The 24,296-nt window shown below is 33.8% G+C and overlaps 1 protein-coding gene across 7 annotated transcripts; it reads left to right on the forward strand.

Moving 5' to 3' along the window:
• The first annotated feature begins 27 nt into the window (after positions 1-27).
• DEPDC1 (DEP domain containing 1) lies at positions 28-19,465 on the forward strand. Of its 7 annotated transcripts, none has more exons than XM_047727390.1 (12): positions 28-206; positions 2,068-2,333; positions 5,324-5,480; positions 5,919-6,037; positions 6,448-6,578; positions 7,973-8,020; positions 11,733-11,873; positions 13,163-14,014; positions 14,468-14,640; positions 16,377-16,553; positions 17,888-18,073; positions 18,759-19,465. In XM_047727390.1, the coding sequence occupies exons 1-12, from the start codon at positions 159-161 to the stop codon at positions 18,897-18,899; spliced, it is 2,439 nt and encodes an 812-aa protein (XP_047583346.1). In that variant the 5' UTR covers positions 28-158; the 3' UTR covers positions 18,900-19,465. The 7 variants fall into 7 exon arrangements, with proteins under 7 accessions (XP_047583346.1, XP_047583347.1, XP_047583350.1 ...); XM_047727391.1 differs by lacking the exon at positions 18,759-19,465 and adding an exon at positions 18,493-18,752; XM_047727394.1 differs by lacking the exon at positions 17,888-18,073.
• The last annotated feature ends 4,831 nt before the right edge of the window (positions 19,466-24,296 follow it).

The following is a 24,296-nucleotide window of genomic DNA, read 5'->3' on the forward strand; positions in this document are numbered from 1 at the left end:
GCGGCCAATCAGCGCAGCCCTCTGCGCTATTCAAATCCGCGGCGCGGCCGACCGTTGTGCATAGCCACGTCGCCGTCGGGGGCACCGAGTTCCCGTATCGTCCAACGCCGCCATGCACTGCGCCGGCCGCTGACAGACCTCGGGGCCCGCCAGGCGGAATGGAGAGTCGGAGTGTTCCTCCCGGGCCATATCGGGCCACCAAACTGGTAAGACCGCCCGGAATGGCTAGATTTTGGCCAGCCGCAGCGATGGCCGCCGCCACCTTTACGTGAGAACGTTTGTAGTTTTTTGTCTTGAGAGGACAGATGGGTCCCAGAGCCCCTTGGTTCCCAGAAAAGGAGAGTGGGGGAATTAGGCATCGCGAAACCCTTGCGGGACACGCCTATCCCCCTTCTTTGAGGGTCTGGGCTGTGAGCCGTAAGTCCAAAGGGTCGCGTCCCCGGGTTTGCGCATCACACACTATCCTTTTTTAGGCGACTCCTTTGCCTTCAGTTGTCGGCGTGCCCTGGAAAGTCATAGAATATTCCGATTTTAGCCACTCCCCACGTCTGATTCTCTACCCCGATCAGGATTAAAGAAGAACTGAGAAAGAGTTCTGTTACCCTGTAGTGTCAGAACGGGGACAGCCCGAATGTGACAGCTTCGTTTTGCTGGGTCTGTAGAATTTAATGCAGGATCTACCGATTGTAATCGCATTAGGTAACAGCTGCCCATTTCAAAACTAAGCCCAGAACAGTTAAGATACCCAACGGGAACCACTGTTGGTAGTCACTGGGTTGGTACTCGGATACAATGTCTTTGTGCATTTAAATTCTCAATCCAACAGAGTCCAGTGCCACTGGGTACGTGACATTAGAAGAGTGGCTTAACTTACGTTAGCCTCAGTTTCCACATTGGTAAAGTCGAGCTAATAATGTATACACCCACCTTAAAGGATATCCCAAGAGGATACGGTATATGAAAGTGTGTTGTGATCTATAGATCCTATGGATAAGTCAGAGCTCAATACGTTTCTTGAATAAATGTATGAAATGGGGAGGTGTGGTGGGAAGAAAAGAATAATTATTGTGTTGTGGGTGTTGGGGCCGCATTGGTTAGATAACCGATAACATAGCTTGTAGTGGCATAGTTAGGGGTTACAAATCAGATTTCTTGGACTCTAATATGGGATTTTTCAGTTAAAGAGTGATGTGTGTACTTTACACCACCACTACCACCTTGGTACTCCAGTGTTCTAGCTACCACAAACCTGAAAGTTTGGGTTATTTGAGGACAATTTGGAAAATAGGAGTATCTTTTTAAAACCTAGGTGCATCACTGTTATTCAATATGCAGTGGACTTAAAGCTTAGTTAATTTACCCTCTTGTTCTATGTTCACTATGGGAATCTTCACATAAGAAATATATAAGGTACTTCAACATTAAAGGTATCTTCCAGGAAAACTACTGCCTGCCATGAATTTTATTTGACCAGCATAGTAGTTACGAATGCAGGTTCTTGAGTCAATCAAAGCTGGGTTTGAATGCCTGGATTCATCATTTAGCTGGGTGACTTTGGTCCAATTATTAAATCTCTCTGTGCTTCATATTCCTTATATGAAAATGGAATAATAATAGTACCTACTGATAGAATTCTGAGAATGAAAATGAAGTAATGAATGTAAAGTAGTATCTGACACAAATGCTACCAGCATTTTACTAATATTATTTGAGATTTAGAAAAAAGGAATAAGTGTTTTCTGTATTGAAGACTAAGAGGCAGGTTCATTGCAGTTCTTCATTTTTTGTAGGTTTCCTAAGTAAGCCAACCAGACCATGAAGTGCTTTTAGTCAAAAACTATTACAAAGAAGTATTACTACAATACTAGGATAAAAAGAAATCAATATAAGATCTGATATTTTCCGTAGTAAATAAGACAAATTATTTCTTAATGAATGATTCTTAATGAATGTTTATGATATAATCAGTTGTGAATAAAATAATTTTCTTTGTCTACTTTGTTTCAAGTCAGTAAGATATCTAATTTTTGTTGTTTAATTTTAAAAAAATATATTTTCTTTCTGCAGTGGAATGAAATTACCACATCTTTTCGAGCAGGAATGCCTCTACGAAAACACAGGCAGCACTTTAAAAAATATGGCAATTGTTTTACAGCAGAAGCAGCAGTGGATTGGCTTTATGACCTATTAAGAAATAATAACAATTTTGGTCCTGAGGTTACAAGGCAACAGACTCTCCAACTGCTGAGAAAATTTCTTAAGAATCATGTAATTGAAGATATCAAAGGCAGATGGGGATCAGAAAATCTTGATGACAACAGTCAGCTATTCAGGTACTGAACGGACAAGTAGCTACAAAACTGAGTTACTTAACAAAATTTAACTCCATTTCTATAATGCTTTTACTAAAATTTCAGCTTCTTCAGAAGAAAAAATTTTTTTATAAAACTTACTGCTCTTAGTACAATTAAAAGCACTTAGAAGTTAAAGTTAATTGCTGCACAATTAAAACTTGTATAATATTAAATAGTATATAAAATAAAATAGGTATTGGGACGAAAGAGTGAGACATTATCACTTCTTCATATTCTGAAAGCTATAACATTTCAAGAACAGATTATTATTAACCTTTAGTTTCATAGGTTGAGGAACTATAAGAAAAATTCTCACAGGTCCTTGCCCTCAAGTAACATATAATCTTATATAATCAAAGAATACATGTGATAAAATAAATAATAGCAAACTTTAAATAATAGGAGAAACATACCATAGGTTAAAGAGATATTTATTAAGGATTTACCATGTATCAGAAGCCTTGCTTTATGATCTACATGTTTTCTTATTTAATCCCCAGAATATTTAAGCACGATAAATATTAGCTCATTTTTACAGATAAGGAAACTGAGATCATGCTTTATTTAATCTTGTTACATATGTATGATATATGTTCTTCCACCTTGAAACACTGTAGATATTTGTCAGATTAGTAAATACATTTGTTCTCCTGTTGTTTGTATTGCAGCTTTCTCTGTGGAGCCTTTCTGACTCCCTCAGGCCACCACAGTTGCTTTTGCTCTCATGCACACAGGGTTCTGTTTCATATATCATTCAACTAAGTCTTTGGATTCTAATACCCATGCTTTGTTTCTCTACAAAATTAGTAGTTTTCAAATGAAATGTCTTAGAAGTTGATTTTTGCCTCTGTTATCAAAGATGATTTATGTTGTACAAGTGAATTGCAATAACAAGCATATGAATAGTTCATTTTGTAGAACATTCTACAAATACCTCCTCTCCTAACTATAGCTTAGTCACCTTTGTGAGTTCCTTTGCTGTTATTCATTCTATAGCTGTTACTGGTTTTTAAGGTCCTAGACTTAATCTTTACTTCACCTCTCTCCCTGGACAATCTCTTACCATGTCTTCACCTACTTTCCTTTTAACTTTAAAATTTCCAACCCAAATATATCTTCTGAGATTTAGACCCATTTTTTGCCCATCAGGCATTTCAAATACAACAAAGAGAAAAATCAGTATTATGTCTTAACCTGAACTTTGTCTTTGTCTATACATGGATGACTGATACTGTTTTCCCTGTAGTTGCTTTGATTCCTTTCCTTTCCTCTCCCCTTTAAATATGATTTAATTAACAAACCATGTCTGTTATACTGCTTCAGTAGTTCTCTGTCCACTTCTCTCTCCACCCTGACAGTTCTTTTTGTTAGACCATTCTTCTCTCTTACCTGGAACTCTGTGTAATTCTTCAACTAGTCTCTCTGCCTCTAGTCTTTTATAATGGTAATAAGGTTATAAAGTACTTATAAATATACTTTACCAAAAATGTATAAGACCTTACTGGAGAAAATTATAAAGTTGTATAGAAAGTAGTAAGTGGAGAAGGATATCCTGTTGATGAATGAAAAGACTTAGTATAATAAAAGGTCACTTTTCCCAAAATCAATAAATAAATTCAGTGCATATTCATTCAAAATCCCATATAATTCCTTTATAGAATGTGACAAGCAGTTTCTAAAGTTCAAGGCAGTTTTGAAGTGAACAAGGAGGGGAGAATTGCCATATATGATATCTGGTCTTAAATTAAATTAAAACAATTAAGTACTGAAAAAGCAAACCCATACATATAGTTGGTTCTTGAATAATGCAGGGATCAGAGACACTGACTCCTTGCATGGTCAAAAATCCACATACAACTTTTGACTCCCTTAAAACTTTGCTAATAGCCTACTATTAACCAGAAGCTTTATTATTAACACACGTAATCAATTAACACACATTTTTGTATGTTACATGTATTATAAACTGTATTCTTACAATAAAGTAAGCTAGAGAAAAGAAAATATTAAGAAAATCATAAGGAAGGAAAAGAAAATATTAAGAAAATCATAAGGAATCATAAGGAAAATCATAAGGAACACTTCTATAATACTGTACTGCATTGATTTAAAAAACCTGTGTATAAGTGTCCATGTTCACAGGTCAACTGTATATGGGAACGTGATATAAGTTATACATGGATTAAATACCTAAATATGAAAATAAAACTCTTATAAAGGAATATAAAAAATATTTTAGGACTGTGGAATATAAAAGAACTTCTGAGGTCACTATAAACTTATGCATTTATTTAATATGTAAGATACTATAGAATGAAAAAACCATACATATTGTTAATAAATATTTATTAAAAGTATAAACATGAACAAGAAGGAAATAACACTGCAAGTTAATGGCTTCCCTCAGAAAGAAAGAAATAGAATAAGCAAAGAATTTCTTTCATTTAACAAAAAAATAATAAAGTCTTTAGTAAAATGTTAACAATTGCATTGGTTGAAGATTACATACATGCATGTTATCTATACTATTTTCTGTACTTTTTGTATCTTTGAAATATTCTTTATTACACTGGAGGGGGGAAACATTATAATCAAAAGCAGTAACAGAGACCAAGATCTGGAAATTAGAACAAGCACAGTCAACAAAAGTCAGAAATATATATAAATTATAGATAGCTTGTCAAAGAAATTTAAAAAATGGAACTATTTTCTTCTTCAACAGAATTGATCCCAATAATACCTCTAAATTATGCCAATATAAAGTTAAATATGTAGAGTATACTAAGGAGAGTAGGAAACTATTAAGATATTTTTTAAAGGTTTAGTGAGAAAATCGATTTGTGTAGAATCTTTATTCCTTGGTAATATAAATAAAGTCAGTTCTTTTCTGATTTTTACTTTAGATAAACAGGCATTAAAAATTTGTTTCTGATCTTACATTACTTAATTGCATATTATTCTTAAACCAGATTTCCTGCAAATTCTCCGCTTAAAAGTCTTCCACGAAAGCATCCAGAATTGAGAAAAAACAGCATAGAAAACTTTTCCAAGGATAAAGATAGCATTTTTAAATTACGAAATTTATCTCGTAGAACGCCTAAAAAACTTGGATTACATTTCTCTCAGGTAAAACATCCCTTTTGCTAATTATTAGTTTAAATATAACTACCATGTACTTAATTATAAAATCATTAAAAGTATATATAAATCTTTAATATTTGAAGCCAATACTGAAGTCTCTTAATCTACATTGAATTCCAAAAACGTGTGTAGATTGTTTTACAGTAGAACAATAGAACACATAGGAACAATAATAAATATGGTAGTGAGACATACTTGAAACACTATTTGTATAATTTAAGTCTGTTTTGTTTTAAATTGATTTGAGGGTGGTAGGAGTACCTACAAAACTAAAAAGTTCTATTACCATATGTTAACATTATTTCTTTAGGTGATACCTTATAGCTTCATTGTGGACTGTTTACCAATAATATATTAGGAATTGTGTCACTTCAATATTTCCTTAATTGAGCATAACATTAAACCAAAGTAATTTTTTTCCAGGAAAATGTAGAGGAAATGAACCATGAAATAATCAATGGAGATCAAGAAAACTCAGTTTATAATAGAGAAATAAGCCAGAAAGATGTTGAAGAAGTTTGGAGACATATTACTCTGATCTAGTAAGCTAAAACTAAGCTCTAACCAAGTTCTAGAGGTGTTTAGAATGTTAATTTGACATTTTTATCAAGATACACAAATGCAAAAAAGCTTAGAATTTAACCTATATGTGTTTCTTAATAAATGATCTTGCTATAGTTCTAGTATAGTAGAAATAAAATGTTTTCAGCATGATTTGTTTTTTCTTTGAATCAAAGTTATACATACAGTTTGGAGTCCTATATTGGAATCCTTTCAAGGTTACTAAGATAAATACATTTGAAAGTGGATACTAAATATAAACCTTGTAAGTTTGGTTTAAGAAAAGAAATACTCTGACTACTTTGTTTGCCATTTAATACTCTTTCATATTTATATCCTATTCCATTTATTTTATGGAGAAAAAGAAGTTTGTCTTCTTTCTTCTGTTCAGCCTACAAACTATTTTAGGTGTGCCATCCCTAGAAGAACTCATAAATCCAAAGCAAGTAGTTCCTCAATACGTAATGTACAACATGACCAATACAAGTAAACATGGAATAGTTATACTACAAGACAAATCAGGTTGGTATCAATAAAAGAAGTTAGAATCTTGTTAGCATAGGTTGCAGCTATCGTGGAGGTGCATTGAGACTAAAAATATAGAAAGTAGAATACTTTGAGAGAGCATCAAGGGGAGATTATTGTTTTATCATAGGTGCTTTAGTAGTCATTTTAAGTGACTATTATTCATACTATTATTTTAGCCCCTAAGTGGTACTTATGCATGTTTTTTTTAAGTGGTAGGGCTAGACATCTGAAAGGTATGCAAATATAATAAAATTATTGATTAACTACATTTTAGCAAGGGCCTACAATGTATCAGGCATTATACTAAAGATTTAGTGATGAACAAAAGAGAAATGGTCCATGACTTCCTGGAGCTTATATAAGTAGTTACATATAAATTTACACAGGTCGAGATAGATATGCAAAACTGAGGTAACACACAATAAAATAAGCCCAAACTCTCAAAGCTGATATTTTAAAGATTACTAGCTTTGTATTATATATATAGATATAATATGTTGATTTTAGATCTAAGATGGAAAAATTAGGAATATAATTCAAGCCAGATGCATTACAAAACTTAACACTTCAAGAAATGTATCAATAAATCTCAAAGTGTTGACTCCTGTTTTATAATCAACTGCTGCCTGCAGTGTTAAGTGGCACATGCATTGCTTGAGTTTCTTTCCGTCCTGGCAAGAACTTTAAGGTTTAAATTGTAGGAACAAAAAGCAAAAACTTAAGAGTCATGTTGCTTATCCATATGGCTTTGGTCTAGTCCCATCTTTCATCACCTAAAATCACATACTTAACAGTATTTTATCTTATTCAGACTTTATGTTCTTTAGAACCATAAACTTTTCAAGTCAAGTGTATGTATGGTTTTTGTGTTGGCGTCAAAAACTACAAGATGTTATGCAGCATATTTCAGTTAGTGACAAATGAAAGATTTTAAGTAAGCCTCACTGTGAAAGCACCCTAATATTCAAATATAGCTCATTTCAATTGTAGATCTCATTCAAGGCAGTAATATTCAAATAGTATAGCTATAATTAGAATGAAAATGAAGATAAAGAAAACATGGTAGCAGTGGACAAGGATGAACATTTTTTTATTTATGAATCCCCACCAAAATAATGTATCCTCAATTTTGGGATAACATTGTTTTATGTATCATGGAAAGCATCAAACTCAAGATCTCTGTAAGTTTTAAATTTGTATTTAAAATATTATTTTGGTTTTATGTCTTGTTAAACATATAATTTTTAATCTTGGTAATATAGATGTATGTACATACATGCATATATGTGTGTGGGTATAATTATATGTATATAGTAAGTTTAAAGTATTAATATACTATCATAAAAATTGTGTGATTTACTAAATAGTGTAAATATATTTTTGTATAGATGACCTTCCTCATTGGGTCTTATCTGCCATGAAGTGCCTAGCAAACTGTAAGTTAACCATGCAAAATATGTATGTATATATGTGTTTTATATTTGTAGTATTTAATAAGAACTAAAGAGATTTTTTAAATAATTCATAGAGGTCCTGACAAATTTAGAGTATGCCAATTTCTCTTGATGCTTAAATGACAATCTAGTAGAAATTATTACATATCCTTGCATGTGGAATAGAGTCCTTAACTTTTTCTATGAAGATGGTGGTTTTATAATTCAATCTTCTCATATATGGCTCAGTTTTCATAAATCATAAAATCATAGGTTAGTGGGTCTTACAGAATTTTTAGGTATAACATACGTCAGTTGTCTTAGTGAGGCCTCTAGAATCATATACAACCTGTAAGTAATATAGCTCTTAGAAGCAGGAAAGGTTCAATCAGAAATAGTCTCATAAAATCTATTTTAGTCCCCTTGCCATGAGTACAAGGCTTCAACACTGGGGTGCTTCATGACATGCTTATCATCAGATATATACATATTATATATATAATATATCCATCAGATATATTAATGGGACTTTTATATTTATGGGAAAAAATGATCTGTCACTAATCAGCAAACCACTTTTTTTAGCATGTTGTTTTTTTCCATAATGATCAGTGATAACTGATTTTTATAATTTGAGACCCTATTTCGAGTAGAAGACCCTAATTGCTTTAAAAATCAGTTTTAAAATATGCAGAAATATGTGCTTCTAAATCATCAAATTAAGTTAAATTATATTTTGATAGTTTTTTTACAAAAGGATTTTTCTCATTCTTATGAAATGAGTATATTATTAATAAAGTTCAAGATAGGTATATATTCCCTTGTTGTCCACTGGGTGTCAATATGACAAAATAACAGAATAAATAGCAATAAAGTAAATAATGTAAGTGATAGAAATATTTTCTTTATCAAATTGAAATAAAGATCTTAATGATAAGTTGATTTTTGAGTTTCTCTTTCTACCTTCCCCCATCTAACTGCCCTTCTGCCTCAGACCTTGGCTCATGGTTAGCAACCCAGATACTTACACTTTCAGGATTTCTCTGATATCTCATGTTGAGGGATTTTTTTTTTCTTCTCTTTCTTACCAGTCTATGTTATACGTAAATGGTACCAAAGATATAATTTACTAGATTCCAAATTAATAATATATCTAGCCAGAGGTAGTATTTAGACTTGTAGTCATTATTTAATCCCTATAGTAATCCTATGACATACAAGAATCAGTGATTAACATACTATCCCATTTTTTTTCCAGAAGAGAAAATAAGGCTTTTGAAAGTCTACTGATTAAATATAAAGAGCTATGCATGCAAACCAGGATCCACGAACTATAAATTCTGTATTTTAATTCTAGTAAAAGTATTTTGTCTTAGAAAATGTAATGATTATCAAAATTTATATTTTACATATTGAGACTATTTCTTATCCTCCTTAAGGAGATGTTTATTTTGCTCTATGTAAATCCATATTAGCCTTTCAGCTATTAAATATGTGTGATTTTTTTCTTTAATCCTTTTTCAGTGCATGTGCTCACATTTGTATGACAATACAAAAGTTTGGAGACAGAAGTAAGAGAGATTATTTGGGTTTGGGAAGAAAAAGATTATAAGTTGAAAGAACAGCATAGGTGGCTCAGTCAGTTAAGCATCTACCTTCTGCCCTGGGCTCAGGTCATAATCCCAGATCGAGCCCCACATTGAGCTCCCTGCTCCTCAGGGAGCCTGCTTCTCCCTCTGCCTGCCACTCCCCCTGCTTGTGCTATCTGTCAAATAATAAAATCTTAAAAAAAAAAAAAAAAAAAAGAATAGATAGAAGAGTGACTCTCAAACCTGATTGCGTATTATAGTAACTAGTGAAACTAGCCAAAGATTCTGATTTGGTTGATTCATTAGGTAGTTTCATTCAGTTCATTCAGCATACCTCAGAAGATTCTTAGAGTGAAGATTCCCAGATCAGCATTTGGAAACTACTAAATTAGCCAGAAGCAAACATTTCTAAGTCAGTAATTCTTAGCTTTGCCTCCATAAATTCTGGTCTGTACAGAGGAACTTATATTTTTAATAGGCATATTGGATGATTCTGATTATATAATCATAGAGCATACTTTAGTTGTTAGACCTCAAGGTTCCAGGTCTAGCTCTCACTTATACTGCTCTAAGTTCTAATTCTAGCTTTGCCACCAATGGCGCTTTCATTTTAGGCAAATTACTCCGAGCTTCACTTTTTTCATCTGTAACATGAGATCAGATTTTATTTCTGAGTAAAATACTAACGAACAGGAACGATTCTTTTAAGAACGTTAAGCTAATGAAATGGCAATGTAAAGACATTATTTAAATTCATTAAGGGCGTACATTGTGTTAGGCAAAATTTATTCATGAAAATGTAAATTTACAAAAGAGAATTTAGAAGGATTATTTGCATTACTTAAATACTCTTTGTTTTATAAAATGAATTGTAATAAAATCTCATTAAATAACCTTAATATTTTAAAATATATATATATATATATTTTTTTTTTTTTTTCTTCTGCTCCCCTCTCTGTTTCCTCTTCTTCTGGAATCCCAATTATTCTAATGTTGTTTCGTCTTATGGTGTCACTTATCTCTCGAATTCTCCCCTCGTGGTCCAGTAGCTGTTGGTCCCTCTTTTGCTCAGCTTCTTTATTCTCTGTCATTTGGTCTTCTATATCGCTAATTCTTTCTTCTGCCTCATTTATCCTAGCAGTGAGAGCCTCCATTTTTGATTGCACCTCATTAATAGCTTTTTTGATTTCAACTTGGTTAGATTTTAGTTCTTTTATTTCTCCAGAAAGGGCTTTTATATCTCCCGAGAGGGTTGCTTTAATATCTTCCATGCCTTTTTCAAGCCCGGCTAGAACCTTGAGAATCGTCATTCTGAACTCTATATCTGACATATTACCAATGTCTGTATTGATTAGGTCCCTAGCCTTTGGTACTGCCTCTTGTTCTTTTTTTTGTTGTGAATTTTTCCGCCTTGTCATTTTGTCCAGATAAGAGTTTATGAAGGAGCAAGTAAAATACTAAAAGGGTGGCAGCAACCCCAGGAAAATATGCTTGCAGAAAGTGGTTGATTTTCTGTTTCTGGAATTGCTGTTCTTCTTCTCTTCAATCTCCCGTTGGATTTGTAGGTGTTTGCAATCTTTAGATAAGCTATTTAGCTGATCTCCCGCTACCCGAAGTAGTCTCAGCCTGCTACTTCTCCGCCATCTTGACTCCTCCCCTTAAAATATATTTTGGGACACCTGGGTAGCTCAGTGGGTTAAGCCTCTGCCTTCAGCTCAGGTCATGGTCTCAGGGTCCTGGGATCAAGCCCCACATCAGGCTTTCTGCTCAGTGGGAAGCCTGCTTCTCCTCTCCCTCTGCCAGCCTCTCTGCCTACTTGTCATATCTCTCTCTCTGTCAAATAATAAATAAAATCTTTAAAAATAAAATATATTTCAAATTTTGCCCTCTAGGCAATTTTCAATTATATAAATATTAAAACAAAATGCTAGTAGTTGCTTATAGTGATTTCTAATGAAAACAATAAGAATGAGATGTGCACAACTCTTCAGACTTTTGAATTGTGACAGAAGTTGTTAAACTTAGCTCCTTCATGAAATACAGGTTTTATACGTTTTTAAAAATTTAAAATTCTTATTTGAAATAAAATAAATTTTGCCAATTTTTTTTTGCCTCCTGTGTCTTAGGGCCAAGAAGTAATGATATGAATAATCCAACTTATGTTGGATTTGAACGAGATGTATTCAGAACAATAGCAGATTATTTTCTAGAGCTCCCTGAACCTCTGATTACGTTTGAATATTATGAATTATTTGTAAGCATTTTGGGTATGTATGGATTTTTACTTATTATTTAAATTTATTAACATTTTCAAGTCTTCCATAATTTAAAAGATCAAAAAGTGTAGGTAAATATAAAGGTGGCAAGCTATGAATTATTTTAAAATTTGGGAATACTCTGGTTCCTGTTATGTTGTTTTCCAATAATTTAAATATGTCATTCCAACACCAGTTCTCCACATCAGTTTGGTGCCCTACAATTCAATTCATTTCTGACACTGACTACCCAAAATTAGACTAGACCCCACAAGTTAGGCACAAAATCCTTCAATCCTGATACTAACCATAGAGTTAATGTAAACACCAATTAAGTGCTCACCTCCACAAGACTGCCCTCCATTCAGGTGTCTATAAATGAGGTCCTCAGGCTTACTTACACTTTTGCCCAACTATCAGTTTGGGGGTTCCCACAACCTTTCTTGGATTAAATGATTGATTTTAACTCACAGAACTCTGGAAACTGCTTTATTTAATCAGTACCAGTTTTTTAAAGGATACAAGTCAAGAACAGCCATATGAAAGTGTAAGTACATAGGGCAAGATATGGAAGTAAGGGCTGTGCAGATCTTTCATGCCCTCTCCAGGAATGCCATCCTCCCAACCATGTCCATATGCTCACCAACCCATAAACTCCCTTAGTCTTGTTACCTCAGAGTTTTAATTGAGGTTTAATTACATAGGCATGATTGATTAAATCATTGGTCATTGGTGATTGTACTCAGTCTTCAACCCACATCGCCCTCTCCTCCAAGGAGGTCTGAGGTAGGCTGAAAATTCCAGCCTTCTCTAGTCCAGTCCTAAATTACCTCATTAGCATAAACTCAGATGTACTCAAACAGGTGCATTATGAATAACAAAGACTCCTGTCCCTCTGAAAATTCCAAGCCTCTTAGAAGCACTACACCAGGTAGTAGAGACAAAGACCAAATATATAAGTTTTATTATACTATAGTTGTCTTATAATTAAGAGCTTTCTAATACTCATAGACTGAAACCAGTTTTTTTGATGTATTTGACTCAATTATAATTTAGACTATAGAAATAAACTTTAAAGTTATTTATGTCACAAGTTGGAAAACCTCTGGTCTTGCACTTTGTAACTGAATGTTGCATGTGTCCTATTTAAGTGGCTTCTGAATTAAGCAACTGCTATTTGTACTATACTAACAATATATACTATAGTGATTTTTTATTTTTTTAACTTTACTATTGTTTTTGTTTTATTTTTGCCCACTGTCACACAGTTGCATTTTAATTTTTGTTTCATTTCCTGGTAGTTGTTTGTGGCTACGTCACAGTTTCAGATAGACCCAGTGGGATACATAAAATCCAAGATGATCCACAGTCTTCAAAAATCCTTCGCTTAAACAATTTGAATTCCTTCAAATCAACTGAGTGTCTTCTTCTCAGTCTGCTTCATAAAGACAAAAACAAAGAAGAATCAGATACTACTAAGAGACTGCAGATAAGTGATCAAGGATTTCAAGAAAAATGTTCTAAGAAAATGCAGCTAGTTAATTTTAAAAATAGAAGAGCCAGTGCTAATGACATAATGGGAGGAAGCTGTCATAATTTAATAGGCTTAAGTAATATGCATGTTCTATCCTCTAACATCAAACCAAGGTGCTATTCTTTAGAAGGAATTATAGACTTACCAGGGAGTGCAAGTAAAGAGGTCTTCAATGCCTTCCATCAATCTGTTCTGAATATAGAAGGAAAAAATAATAAGCAGTTTTTAGAGTCTAAGAGCAAACAGGAATCCCTAATGAATCTTCATTCAGAGGAGAGTAATCAAAAGCCACTCTGTGTTGGTTTTAAGAGAACCTCTACTTTGACTGTTCAAGACCAAGAGGAGTTATGTAATGGGAAATGCAAGTCAAAACAGCTTTGTAGATCTCAGAGTTTACTTTTAAGAACTAGTAGAAGAAGGAATAGTTATATCAATATGCCAGTGGCTGAAATTATCATGAAACCAAATCTCGGACAAGGCAGCACAAGTGTACAAACAGCTATGGAAAGTGAACTCGGAGAGTCTAGTACAACAATCAATAAAAGACTCTGCAAAAGTACGATAGAACTTTCAGGAAATTCTTTACCTCCAGCTTCTTCTGTGTTGACTGGCACACAAAGTAAGGTTGATGCTTTCAATGCATGTAATATTAACTTTTAGTGTTTACTAACTGTGTTTTGTTTACCTGTCTTTTCTTCTCTGAAACTGCTTTATATTTTTCCTCCAAAAGGAAATGTTTTTATTGCAAAAGACTTGGTCATGGCATAACCAAGATTTATTCTACTTACCTAAAGCACTTATTTTCTTTTACCTCATTTTAACTTATTCTGAGTCACTTTATTTGTAGTAGGTAAAGGATGTTAATACTCAAATAGGTTATGAAGAAAGTAATGAGAATCTACCAGCTTTTGAGCAATGTGGAAATTTCTAGGGATAGTTAAATTATTACTAAAGTATTATTTTAGTATTTATGTAACTGTATTTTTCATGTAATTGTGTATGCTCATAGTGTGAAAGCAATTTAGTGTCATTCATGATTTTTTGGGGGGTGGGTTGTAATTTTGCCTTTTAGGTTTCCTGCAACCTCATTTAGAGAGGGTTGCCATCGATGCACTACAGTTATGTTGTTTGTTACTTCCCCCACCAAATCGTAGAAAGCTTCAACTTTTAATGCGCATGATTTCCCGAATGAGTCAAAATGTTGATATGCCCCAACTTCATGATGCAATGGGTACAAGATCACTGGTAAGTTGATTTCTTAAGGAAAGAATAAGCCATGGTTCATAAACTAAAAAAAGAAAAGCAAATCACCCAAAAGCACTACTTGAGTGATATTGTGGTCTCAAAATCCTAGATGCTTAGGATAGAAAGGCTCTTAAAAGTATCTATCTTAGTAGCAGAATGTTGTTGCATTAATCTTTTGTGCCCAGTATGCTAAACTTTCATATCCTGATCTTTATCTTGTCTGAGCACTTTGCCTCTTCACTCCTAACACACCATATTGATAGACCTGGATTATCAGACCATATTCCATTGCCTTGTACAAATTCTGTTTGGTGAGGAAGAAAGAGAAGATATAAGCACGGTTAAAAGCATAAGGGCACTATAACTTTGTAAATGAGAGAATTAATAGAAATCTTGTGGTAGTGGGAAAGTTGTATTTGATGAAATATGTGACTTAGGATAGCATTTCACTATGGGCAAGAAATTGGGACAAACTACTATGAAGCAGTCTCAGACTCCATAAGAGGATGAGGGTGGAAGCATTTTATCCAAATATTGATTGAAAATGAACTCTTAAAATAGTATCTAATCTCTCTCTCACTCACTCTCTCTTTTCAAGAGTTGCCACTTCCTCAGTGCAGCTTCAAATGATTTTCTTATAGCAAGGAATCTGGAGCTGAGCTCTATTCTTCCACTCAGTAAGGACAGTTCTTTAGCAATGACAGACCCAATCTAAAAAGGAAGAATTATTCTTGAGTAATTGTGACACCATTAAAAGGCATGGGGAAGTTTATAGAGGAATATATTTTGAGAGACATGAGTAGAAAGAAAATGATTTCAGTTTTATATTTTTTGAGTTTGAGTTTATAGGACATCCAAGTGAAATTTATCCAACAGACTATTAGAAATGTGAGCTTGGTGAAGAAAGATTAGGTCAGAAGGCAGATTATTTGGAGAGAAGTAGTAGTTGGAGCTTTGAGAATAAATGATCTCTACAAAGCTAGGAAGGATGAATAAAAAGCTGAGGACTCAGTCGTGGAAGGAGAGGAAAACATGTCTGACATGTAGGAATAAAACCAAAAGTATTTCAATTCATTAAACATGTTCCTCACCTATTATATGCTAAATACTTAGAATTCTGATAACTATTTTAGAATGAGGTATATGTTTGAGTGTCTTATACTTAGTGGATAATAAGGATATGAATGAGAGTAAGTGACTTTTGAAACACAAAATTTATCCCAGGATTTGAAGACTCCTTATGATGGAATTGAAAAATGTATGTATTGTCTTTAAAAACTGACAGAATAAAGATTAAAAGCTATTTTCCAGAATTTCAAAAGCTAAATGGTACCAACCTCATTATCACTAATGTTTACATGGTATGTATTCTTCTAGTTTGTGTTTTATGGGGTTAACTTAATGTAATAAGTCATTGTTCTTAGACATTCTTTAAGTGACATATCTATATGTTACCAAGGGAACCAATGGTATTTACCAATAAAATTGTGACAAAATTAAAGAAAAAGCTAAGCCCTTTATATTCCTTTGGTATTATATTAAAGAAATACTTAAAAAGTACTTTAAAAAGAATAATATATTCTTACCTTTCTAATGTAATTAATTGTCCTCATTTTTAAGCTGAAGTCTGCTTATCACTTTATCTCAGTACTTTAGCATGATACCAGAAATTCCTGATACTCTTATTTATATAAAAGCTTAGGTTTTTACATTCACATCTTTTAATGTGTTTCTAGATGATACACACTTTTTCTCGGTGTGTGTTATGCTGTGCTGAAGAAGTGGATCTTGATGAGCTTCTTGCTGCAAGATTAGTTTCTTTCTTAATGGATCATCACCAGGAAATTCTTCAAGTACCCTCTTACTTACAGACTGCAGTGGATAAACATCTTGACTACTTAAAAAAGGGCTATGTATGTATTGTAAATCTTAAAATCCTCTGCATTAGTCAGTTCCAAATGGCAAACTCATCTCAAACTAGCCTAATTAAAAAGGAAGTCTTTATTAGCTCACATAAATAACCTCTAAAAATCAGGAATATAGACAGAATCTGGGGACTCAAATAGCAATAAAACTGTTTCCATCTCTTCATCTCTTATTTCCATTTTGGTCCTATATTTAACAAATGGCTCCTTCACATGATAGGGGGCATATGGCTGATTAAAGCTCTTAAGTCACAGACTTGCATTTTTAACCCAAAAGGAAAAAGACCTACCGCTTTACCTACCAATTTGAAAAGTTCTTCACAAGGCAACTACTACATGCCTCTGGACAGTCTAGGCTAAAACACAACCTTTAGGTGGTTCAGGGTAAGTGCATTGGAGACAGGGCCATACTCTGGCTCTACATAGATTAGAGGAGAATCTGCTCTTCAAAAAGTGAGGGCAGGGACACCTGGGTGGCTCAGTTAAGCATCTGCCTCTTAATTTTGACTCAAGTCATGATCTAGGGTCATGAGATCAAGCCCCCACATCAGGCTCCACAGTCAGTGCAAAGTCTGCTAGTGCCATTCCTTCTGCTTCTCGCACTCTCTCTCTTTCTCAAATAAATAAATAAATGTTTAAAAAATTGGGTGGGGTGGGGAGATGAAGATACTGGAGCTGGAATGGGAAACAACTATTAAAAGAAGGAGAGAAGGAATGCTGAATAACCAAAAAAAAAGATGTCTGTTACATTCAATTTTTGGCTGCTGAGCACCTATATTTCATACTATGTTTCTTCCCATATATACCATTCTAATACTGCCCTGGCTTATTATAATTATCCTTAACAATTTCCTTCTGTTATCAGCAGATGATCCATTATCTGCTCATGTTCCTGCACCTCAAAAACAGTAGATGAATATTATTACTATGTCAGAACAGTAATGTTTTAAAATGAATTAAAGCATTTTTTTTGTTTTGTAGTTAAAAGAATAAAATTCATGGTTAATGGCAATAATGATAATGGATGACTTTAATACTTATTCTGTACTGAGCACTCTATATACATTAACTTTTGTAATTCCCATTTTATAGATGAGGAAACAGACCAAGAGAAGTAGAATAACTTGCTCAGGGCTACAAAGCTAGTAGATTGTGGGTCTGGGATTTATATTCTGGGATTTATCACTACTGCATAATACAGTTTTCTTAAAGTATTAAATGTTTGATAGCAAATTAATAGATACTAAGTCTCATCGGAAGAACCCTTAGCAAATAGGAACATGAACAGAATAGACTTGACTATACCATTTTGTTCACAACAGATTAAAAATCCTGGAGATGGACTGATTGTTCCTTTGCCAACGTACTCATATTGTAAGCAGATTAGTGCTCAGGAGTTTGATGAACAAAAAGTGTCTACCTCACAAGCTGCAATTACAGAACTTTTAGAGAATATTATTAAAAACAAAAGTTTGCCTCTAAAGGAGAAAAGGAAAAAACTAAAACAGGTAAGAGAATGAACAAGTTCTCAATCATAATATTTTTCATTATGCTGTTGCTGATTGTTATTTAATAAAATTAAGAATCTAATTTCTCATTCTAATATTTTAGATTTTAGATACTATATATATAGGCTATGTATATACCCTATTTGCCTGGCTTTACTCTTTATCCTGAAATTTAAATAATAAAAATAATAAGAATAAGAATAAGAATAAGAATAACAGATACTCTTCCTTCTTATAGCTTAGATTAGCCTGGGAAAACAATTAAAATATTTTTATTATATAACTTTTACTGACTCATTATTACCATTTAGAATTTTAAATCTCCATCAAAATCCAGTAACAACATGATTCTGACAAGTTTAATTCCAGGTCTGAGATACTCAAATATGAAATATACTAAATCACTATGACCTTCATAGGTTTTACAAATGGAAAGAAAGAAGATCTGGAATTTAGGAGGAGAATACATTAGAAGAGAATCCTAGAATATTAATGCTAACTTGGATCTAAGAAATCTTATACCTTTCATATATGAGAAAGCAAAGGGAACGGCAAGGATAAATTAAAAGGATACTCACTTCTGAAATACATGTTTGAGAAAGGCACTGAATTCTTATGTTGAACATTGGCTTCAGCTAGGATAATAAATGTAAAATACCCTCTAATTTCTCACCTCGTTTTTAAGTTTCAGAAGGAATATCCCTTGATATATCAGAAAAGATTTCCAACCACGGAGAGTGAAGCAGTCCTTTTTGGTGACAAACCTACAATCAAACAACCAATGCTAATTTTAAAAAAAACAAAGTTTCGTAGTCTAAGATACTAACTGAATTAAAAATTACAATGTAATACCTGTGGAACTTTGGTAAACGAAGCCATATCTAAGTATCTAGCTTCTAAAATAGAAGTCTATTTATTAATAAGATTTTTCTAAGAAAAATATGTAAAGAGGTACCAAAGTAATATCAGTGTAAGACTGCTAAGAAGCTAATAGGTATCAACTGAGAACAAATAACAAAAGTGGTACCAGATACTTTAACAAGAAATCTTTTTTTTAAATACAGCACCTGTAAAAGCTATTATGGTGTTTGCTAAAATTTTACTTACTTGAATTTTGAAAACTGACATGTCAAGATTAAGCTATAATTCTGTTTTTTAAAAAAAAAATTAACTTTATCTGTACATGTACTTATGAATATTAGCTAAAGTACTAGTTATTTGGGGGTATTCTTGTTTCTAAGTAAAAGAATGTGAAGAATATTGGAAAACTCAGTGAATTCTCTATGCTAAATGTTGCACTCCTTTGTATGTTCTTTTTCTACTTTTGATCTATTTATATATATATGTGTGTTTTTAAAATATGTACATGTAAGTCTTCACTTTGCTTTAAAAGCTTATCAAAACTATTTCAATCATTCAATTTTTCAATAAATATCTTTTGCATTCTTATGTTCATGTATCTACTAGAAGATAATGGTGTAAAAGAAGTATAAGGCAATCATGTATTCATTCAAAAAATTTATTTAGCAACTACTATGTGCCTTTTATTATTCCAAATAGGGAGAGAAAATGATGAATAAAATAGAAAATTTCTTCCTTTATGTATTTTCTAACCAAGGGAGATATACCTTCCAGATACTTAAATAACAGTATATCCCCTGAAATCAAGTCATGGAATGTCCTTCAGCTTAAGACTGACCTCTTTAGTTATGTAACAGTTCCTAAGCTAGTGTTTTCAAACTGTTGCATGTTAGAATCACCTAGAAAGTTTTAAAACAATAATGCTCAGGCTCTACCTTTTATCAGTAGGCATCAGTATTTTTCAAACTCTCAAGGCGATTCCAGTATTCAGCCAACTTTAAGAATCAGTCCCTAAACACTTTTTATAAGCATTTAATCAAATGCCAAGCTTGGCTTTATTGTTTCATTGGATGAAAATGCAAATTATAAACACTTCTCATCTTAATACAAGGTTATTCATATTTCTGCTTTATTAAATACAAACTTGAAGCAGTTTTTCTTCCATATTTTACTCCAAGATTATTTAATATCCATTCTTTATGTGTAAAGATATATAATGTCTGAGACATAATAGACACTTACTATTCAATAACTTGATTTCTCAATGTAATGTGCTATAAAATGACAATGTTTCATTTGAAATTACTACTTTTTATTAAAAACCTGGCAGATGGGGTGCCTGGGTGGCTCAGTGGGTTAGAGCCTCTGCTTTCAGTTCAGGTCATGATCTCAGGGTCCTGAGATCGAGCCCCGCGTCGGGCTCTCTGCTCAGCAGGGAGCCTGCTTCCTCCTCTCTGTCTCTGCCTGCCTCTCTGCATACTTGTGATCTCTGTCTGTCAAATAAATAAATAAAATCTTTTTTTTTTTTAAAGATTTTATTTATTTATTTGAGAGAGAGACTGAGAGAGAGCATGAGCGAGGAGAAGGTCAGAGGGAGAAGCAGACTCCCCATGGAGCTGGGAGCCCGATGCGGGACTCGGTCCCGGGACTCCGGGATCATGACCTGAGCCGAAGGCAGTCGTCCAACCAACTGAGCCACCCAGGCATACTCTGGTTTCTCTTCAGATCGCATAAATAAATAAAATCTTAAAAAAAAAAAAAAAAACCTGGACAGAAAATGATAACTCCTGTCTTTTGCCCTTGGCTATAAAACTATAGGACCAAATTAGATCTTTTTCCAAGGTGTCTATATGCTAAAATTTTCCTCTTTAAAGATGTATAATGGAGCACCTGGATGTCTCAGTCAGTTAAGCATCCAACTCTTGATTTCTGCTCAGGTCGTGATCTCACAGCTGTGAGATCTAGCCTCACTTCAGGCTCTGCACTGGATGTGAGGGCTGCTTGAGATTCTCTCTTTTCCTCTCCCTCTGCCCCTCCCCTCACTTGCACTGTCCACCCCCCTCACATAAATAAGTTTTTTTAAAAAAAGATATGTAATGATGTGAATTCTTTCGCATATTGAGATAAAAATTATTGTGGATTTTCTAACAATTTTGTTTTTTTATCCGTTGATATTAAATTATAAATATTATAAAGTCAGTAACTTTTCGTCTGCAGTAGTGTACATGCAATTGAGATTACAAAATTGGTGTAACAATTTAATAACATGAATTGTGAAATCAGGTTTGAATTTTACTGTGTAACCTCAGACAAATTAACTGTTCTAAGTTCTACTTTCCTTATCTATACCATAAAGATTATAATAGTATCTCTCTTTTAGAATTGTTGTGAGAATTAAATAATATAATACATGCAAGTGTTTAGCAGTGTCTAGTCTAGAAATAGCACTCTATTAAATATTAACAATTATTATTAGAATTACCTCAAATTCTAGCACTAGAAGAGATCTTAGCAAAAACATAGTCTTGTGTCCTCTGAGTTTCTTTAGGCAGACATGAACCAAACAAAATTGTGAACAATTATTGAGTCTTATTAAACTGCTGTTTAGTTAGAAGATAAAAGTTCTGATTGTACACAACTGGCTGAAAAATTTTAACCTAGTATGAAGGGAAAATTTGATGAGGAAGGAAAGTATGAATATCTTCAGAAGCAATATTCTTAAGTATATGAAAACATGGGTTGCAGCACACAGTAAAGGGCTTAGCCTTCAGCTAGAGCATGGACAGATTCCATACTGTCAGAAAAAAGGCATAGTATTTAAGTTCAAATATAGATTGGCTGATTGGATGTTGATGGCTTACAGAAATTCTCTTCTAATTGCTTTTAGTTTCTTAGGAACTAAGAAAGTCAGCTGCTAAGAGTAAAGCAGGATGTGGAGGATGATATGCAGGTTATACCAAATCAAATGATGTCTGGTTGTTTTATAAACTGTAGTTCTTGGCCACCAACCATCCCCGAATGTTTCTGCTAATGGTTGTGTTATAATGATCCACTCTCCCCACACATTGTCCAGGACAGTTAGGTACCATTTAGAGGTGGAGAGTATGTGACATTTTCTACTGACTACATTCTGTCCTTGGGAAACTTAAACTCTTTAGTTTCTTCATCTATAAAATTTGAATAATAATGGGCACCTAACCAAGTTGTTTTGAAAATCAAAAGAGCCAATATATTTAAATCTTGAACTAAGCCAAGCCCATGTTTAACTTCCCAGTCCTTTCCTCTTTCCTTATATTGAGCTTCATAAGATCTCTACTAATTAAAACTCCTTTCCTACCAAATCTCTGCCTTCTCATTTCACAGTATGTTTCTACTCAGTGGTAGTCATTTTGACCTCATATTTAGTGGAATTAAAAATAGCTTGGAATTTTATATCCTAACAATCTGTGTACCTCTCCAATAGATATCCCACCCTTTGATTCTAAAGACAGAGTGAGAGAGTATGTGTGTGTATGTGGCATTGAAGTCTTTTAAGGGCAGAAAATTAAGGATTGCTAGTTTTAATATTAAATTCTAAATAAAAAGAAATAAAGTCAATTTCACTAGAATAAACTTAACAGTTCTGAATACAATCAAGTAGAGCAACTAAGAATCTTTTATTACTCAAAATTAGCTTTTTTATTAACTGAGAGTCTTATTTTCTAAGAACTAGGAGAGGAAAGGTACAGATTACCTGTTATCTCCTGAAAATTCCAGAATGTGCACTGAGGAAATGCAGAATTTATAAGACAAGTGAAAGCAGTGATATTTTTTTCCCATTATAAAAACAATTTAAAAAAATAGAAATTTCTATATCAAAGTGTAGATTCACATGTATTAGTTGATCTTTGAATTGTCCTTTCTTCCGTAAGCAACTAAAAAATCAAAGTATATGAAACAGCTGTTTTTAGACATCGGACTGTAAGTAATATGGGACTATGATGATTGAATGTGGCGAGCCTTATGATTGCCCCTAGATTATCACCTGGAGGCAGTTGCCAGGACGCAGTGAAGAAATGGAGAACCAAATGAAGCCCAGCATCTCACTACATTTAATAACTAGAGGAGAGTTCAGGATGACTGAGGAAGCTGCAAAACAACAAAAAGCCCAAGAGATCTGCAGAGTAATCTAAAGAATTTGTTGAGTAATAATTGGCATGGTCAAAGGTGAAGGAAGTCAGTTGAGTACTATTCAAAAAGGCCAACAAAAGAATAACTGGAGGGGCAGCTGGGTGGTGCAGTTAAGCTTCTTACTCCTGGTTTCATCTCAGTTCTTGATCTCTGTCTTGAGATTGGGCACTGGGTCAGACTCCGCAAGGAGTCTGCTTGATACTAAGCAAGGACTCTGCTTGATATTTTATGCTCTCTCTCTCTCTCACAGATAAGTAAGTAAATCTTTAAAAAAATAAAAAGAATAACTGGAAAGCAGTAAAACAATCCCTGGACCTCACTGAGCTGGAAATAGTTTATGTTACCATCAAAGAATAGAGCGTCTAATACATGGAGCATTGGGTAGCATCTTCAGAAGAGTTGTGCTTTACTAGTAGGGCCAAATTAGCCATAAATTAAAACTGCTATGGATTCACCTTAATGAATCTTAAAAATACCTCAAAATGTTCAAATTGATCAAGTAACTTCCTGCATGCCAGAACAAAGTTCCATACCTTTTTTCTCATATCCTTTAAAAATATTTTTATTAGTTTCAAAGGTAGAATTTAGTGATCCATCAATTGCATATAATATCCAGTACTCATTCCTTCAAGTGTCCTCCATAATGCCCATCACCCAATGATCCCTTCCCCCACCCACCACCCCTCCAGCAATCCTCAGTTTGTTTCCCAGAGTTCAGTATCTCTTATGGTTTGCCTCCTTCTTAATTTTCATCTTATTTTTAGTTCCCTTTCCCTATGTTCATCTGTTTTGTTTCCTAAATTACACATATGAATGAAATCACGGTATTTGTCTTTCTCTAGCTGACTTATTTTGCTTAGCATAGTATTCTCTGGTTCTATGTCCACATCACTGCAAATAGCAAGATTTCATTCTTTTTGATAGCTGAGTACTATTCCAGTGTGTTCATATACTACATCTTCTTTATCTATTCATCTGTTGATGGCCATCTGGGTTTCTTCCATAATTTGGCTATTACAGACATCGTTGCTTTAAACATTGGGGTGCAGGACCTCTGGGTGGCTCAGTTGGTTAACCATCTGCCTTTGGCTCAGGTCATGGTCCCAGGGTCCTGGAATCAAGTCCCACATCAGGCTCCTTCCTCAGTGGGGAGCCTGCTTCTCCCACTGCCTGCTGCTGCTCCTGCTTGTGT

This window comes from Lutra lutra, chromosome 4, assembly GCF_902655055.1.
Source record: "Lutra lutra chromosome 4, mLutLut1.2, whole genome shotgun sequence".
Lineage (NCBI taxonomy): Eukaryota > Metazoa > Chordata > Mammalia > Carnivora > Mustelidae > Lutra > Lutra lutra.

Excerpts from the sequence above, each read along its gene's own strand:
- DEPDC1 (XM_047727390.1), top strand. The coding sequence starts at position 159 with ATGGAGAGTCGGAGTGTTCCTCCCGGGCCATATCGGGCCACCAAACTG. Across the intron at positions 2,334-5,323 it reads GACAACAGTCAGCTATTCAG|ATTTCCTGCAAATTCTCCGC; the intron begins GTACTGAACGGA and ends TTCTTAAACCAG. Across the intron at positions 8,021-11,732 it reads CATGAAGTGCCTAGCAAACT|GGCCAAGAAGTAATGATATG; the intron begins GTAAGTTAACCA and ends CCTGTGTCTTAG.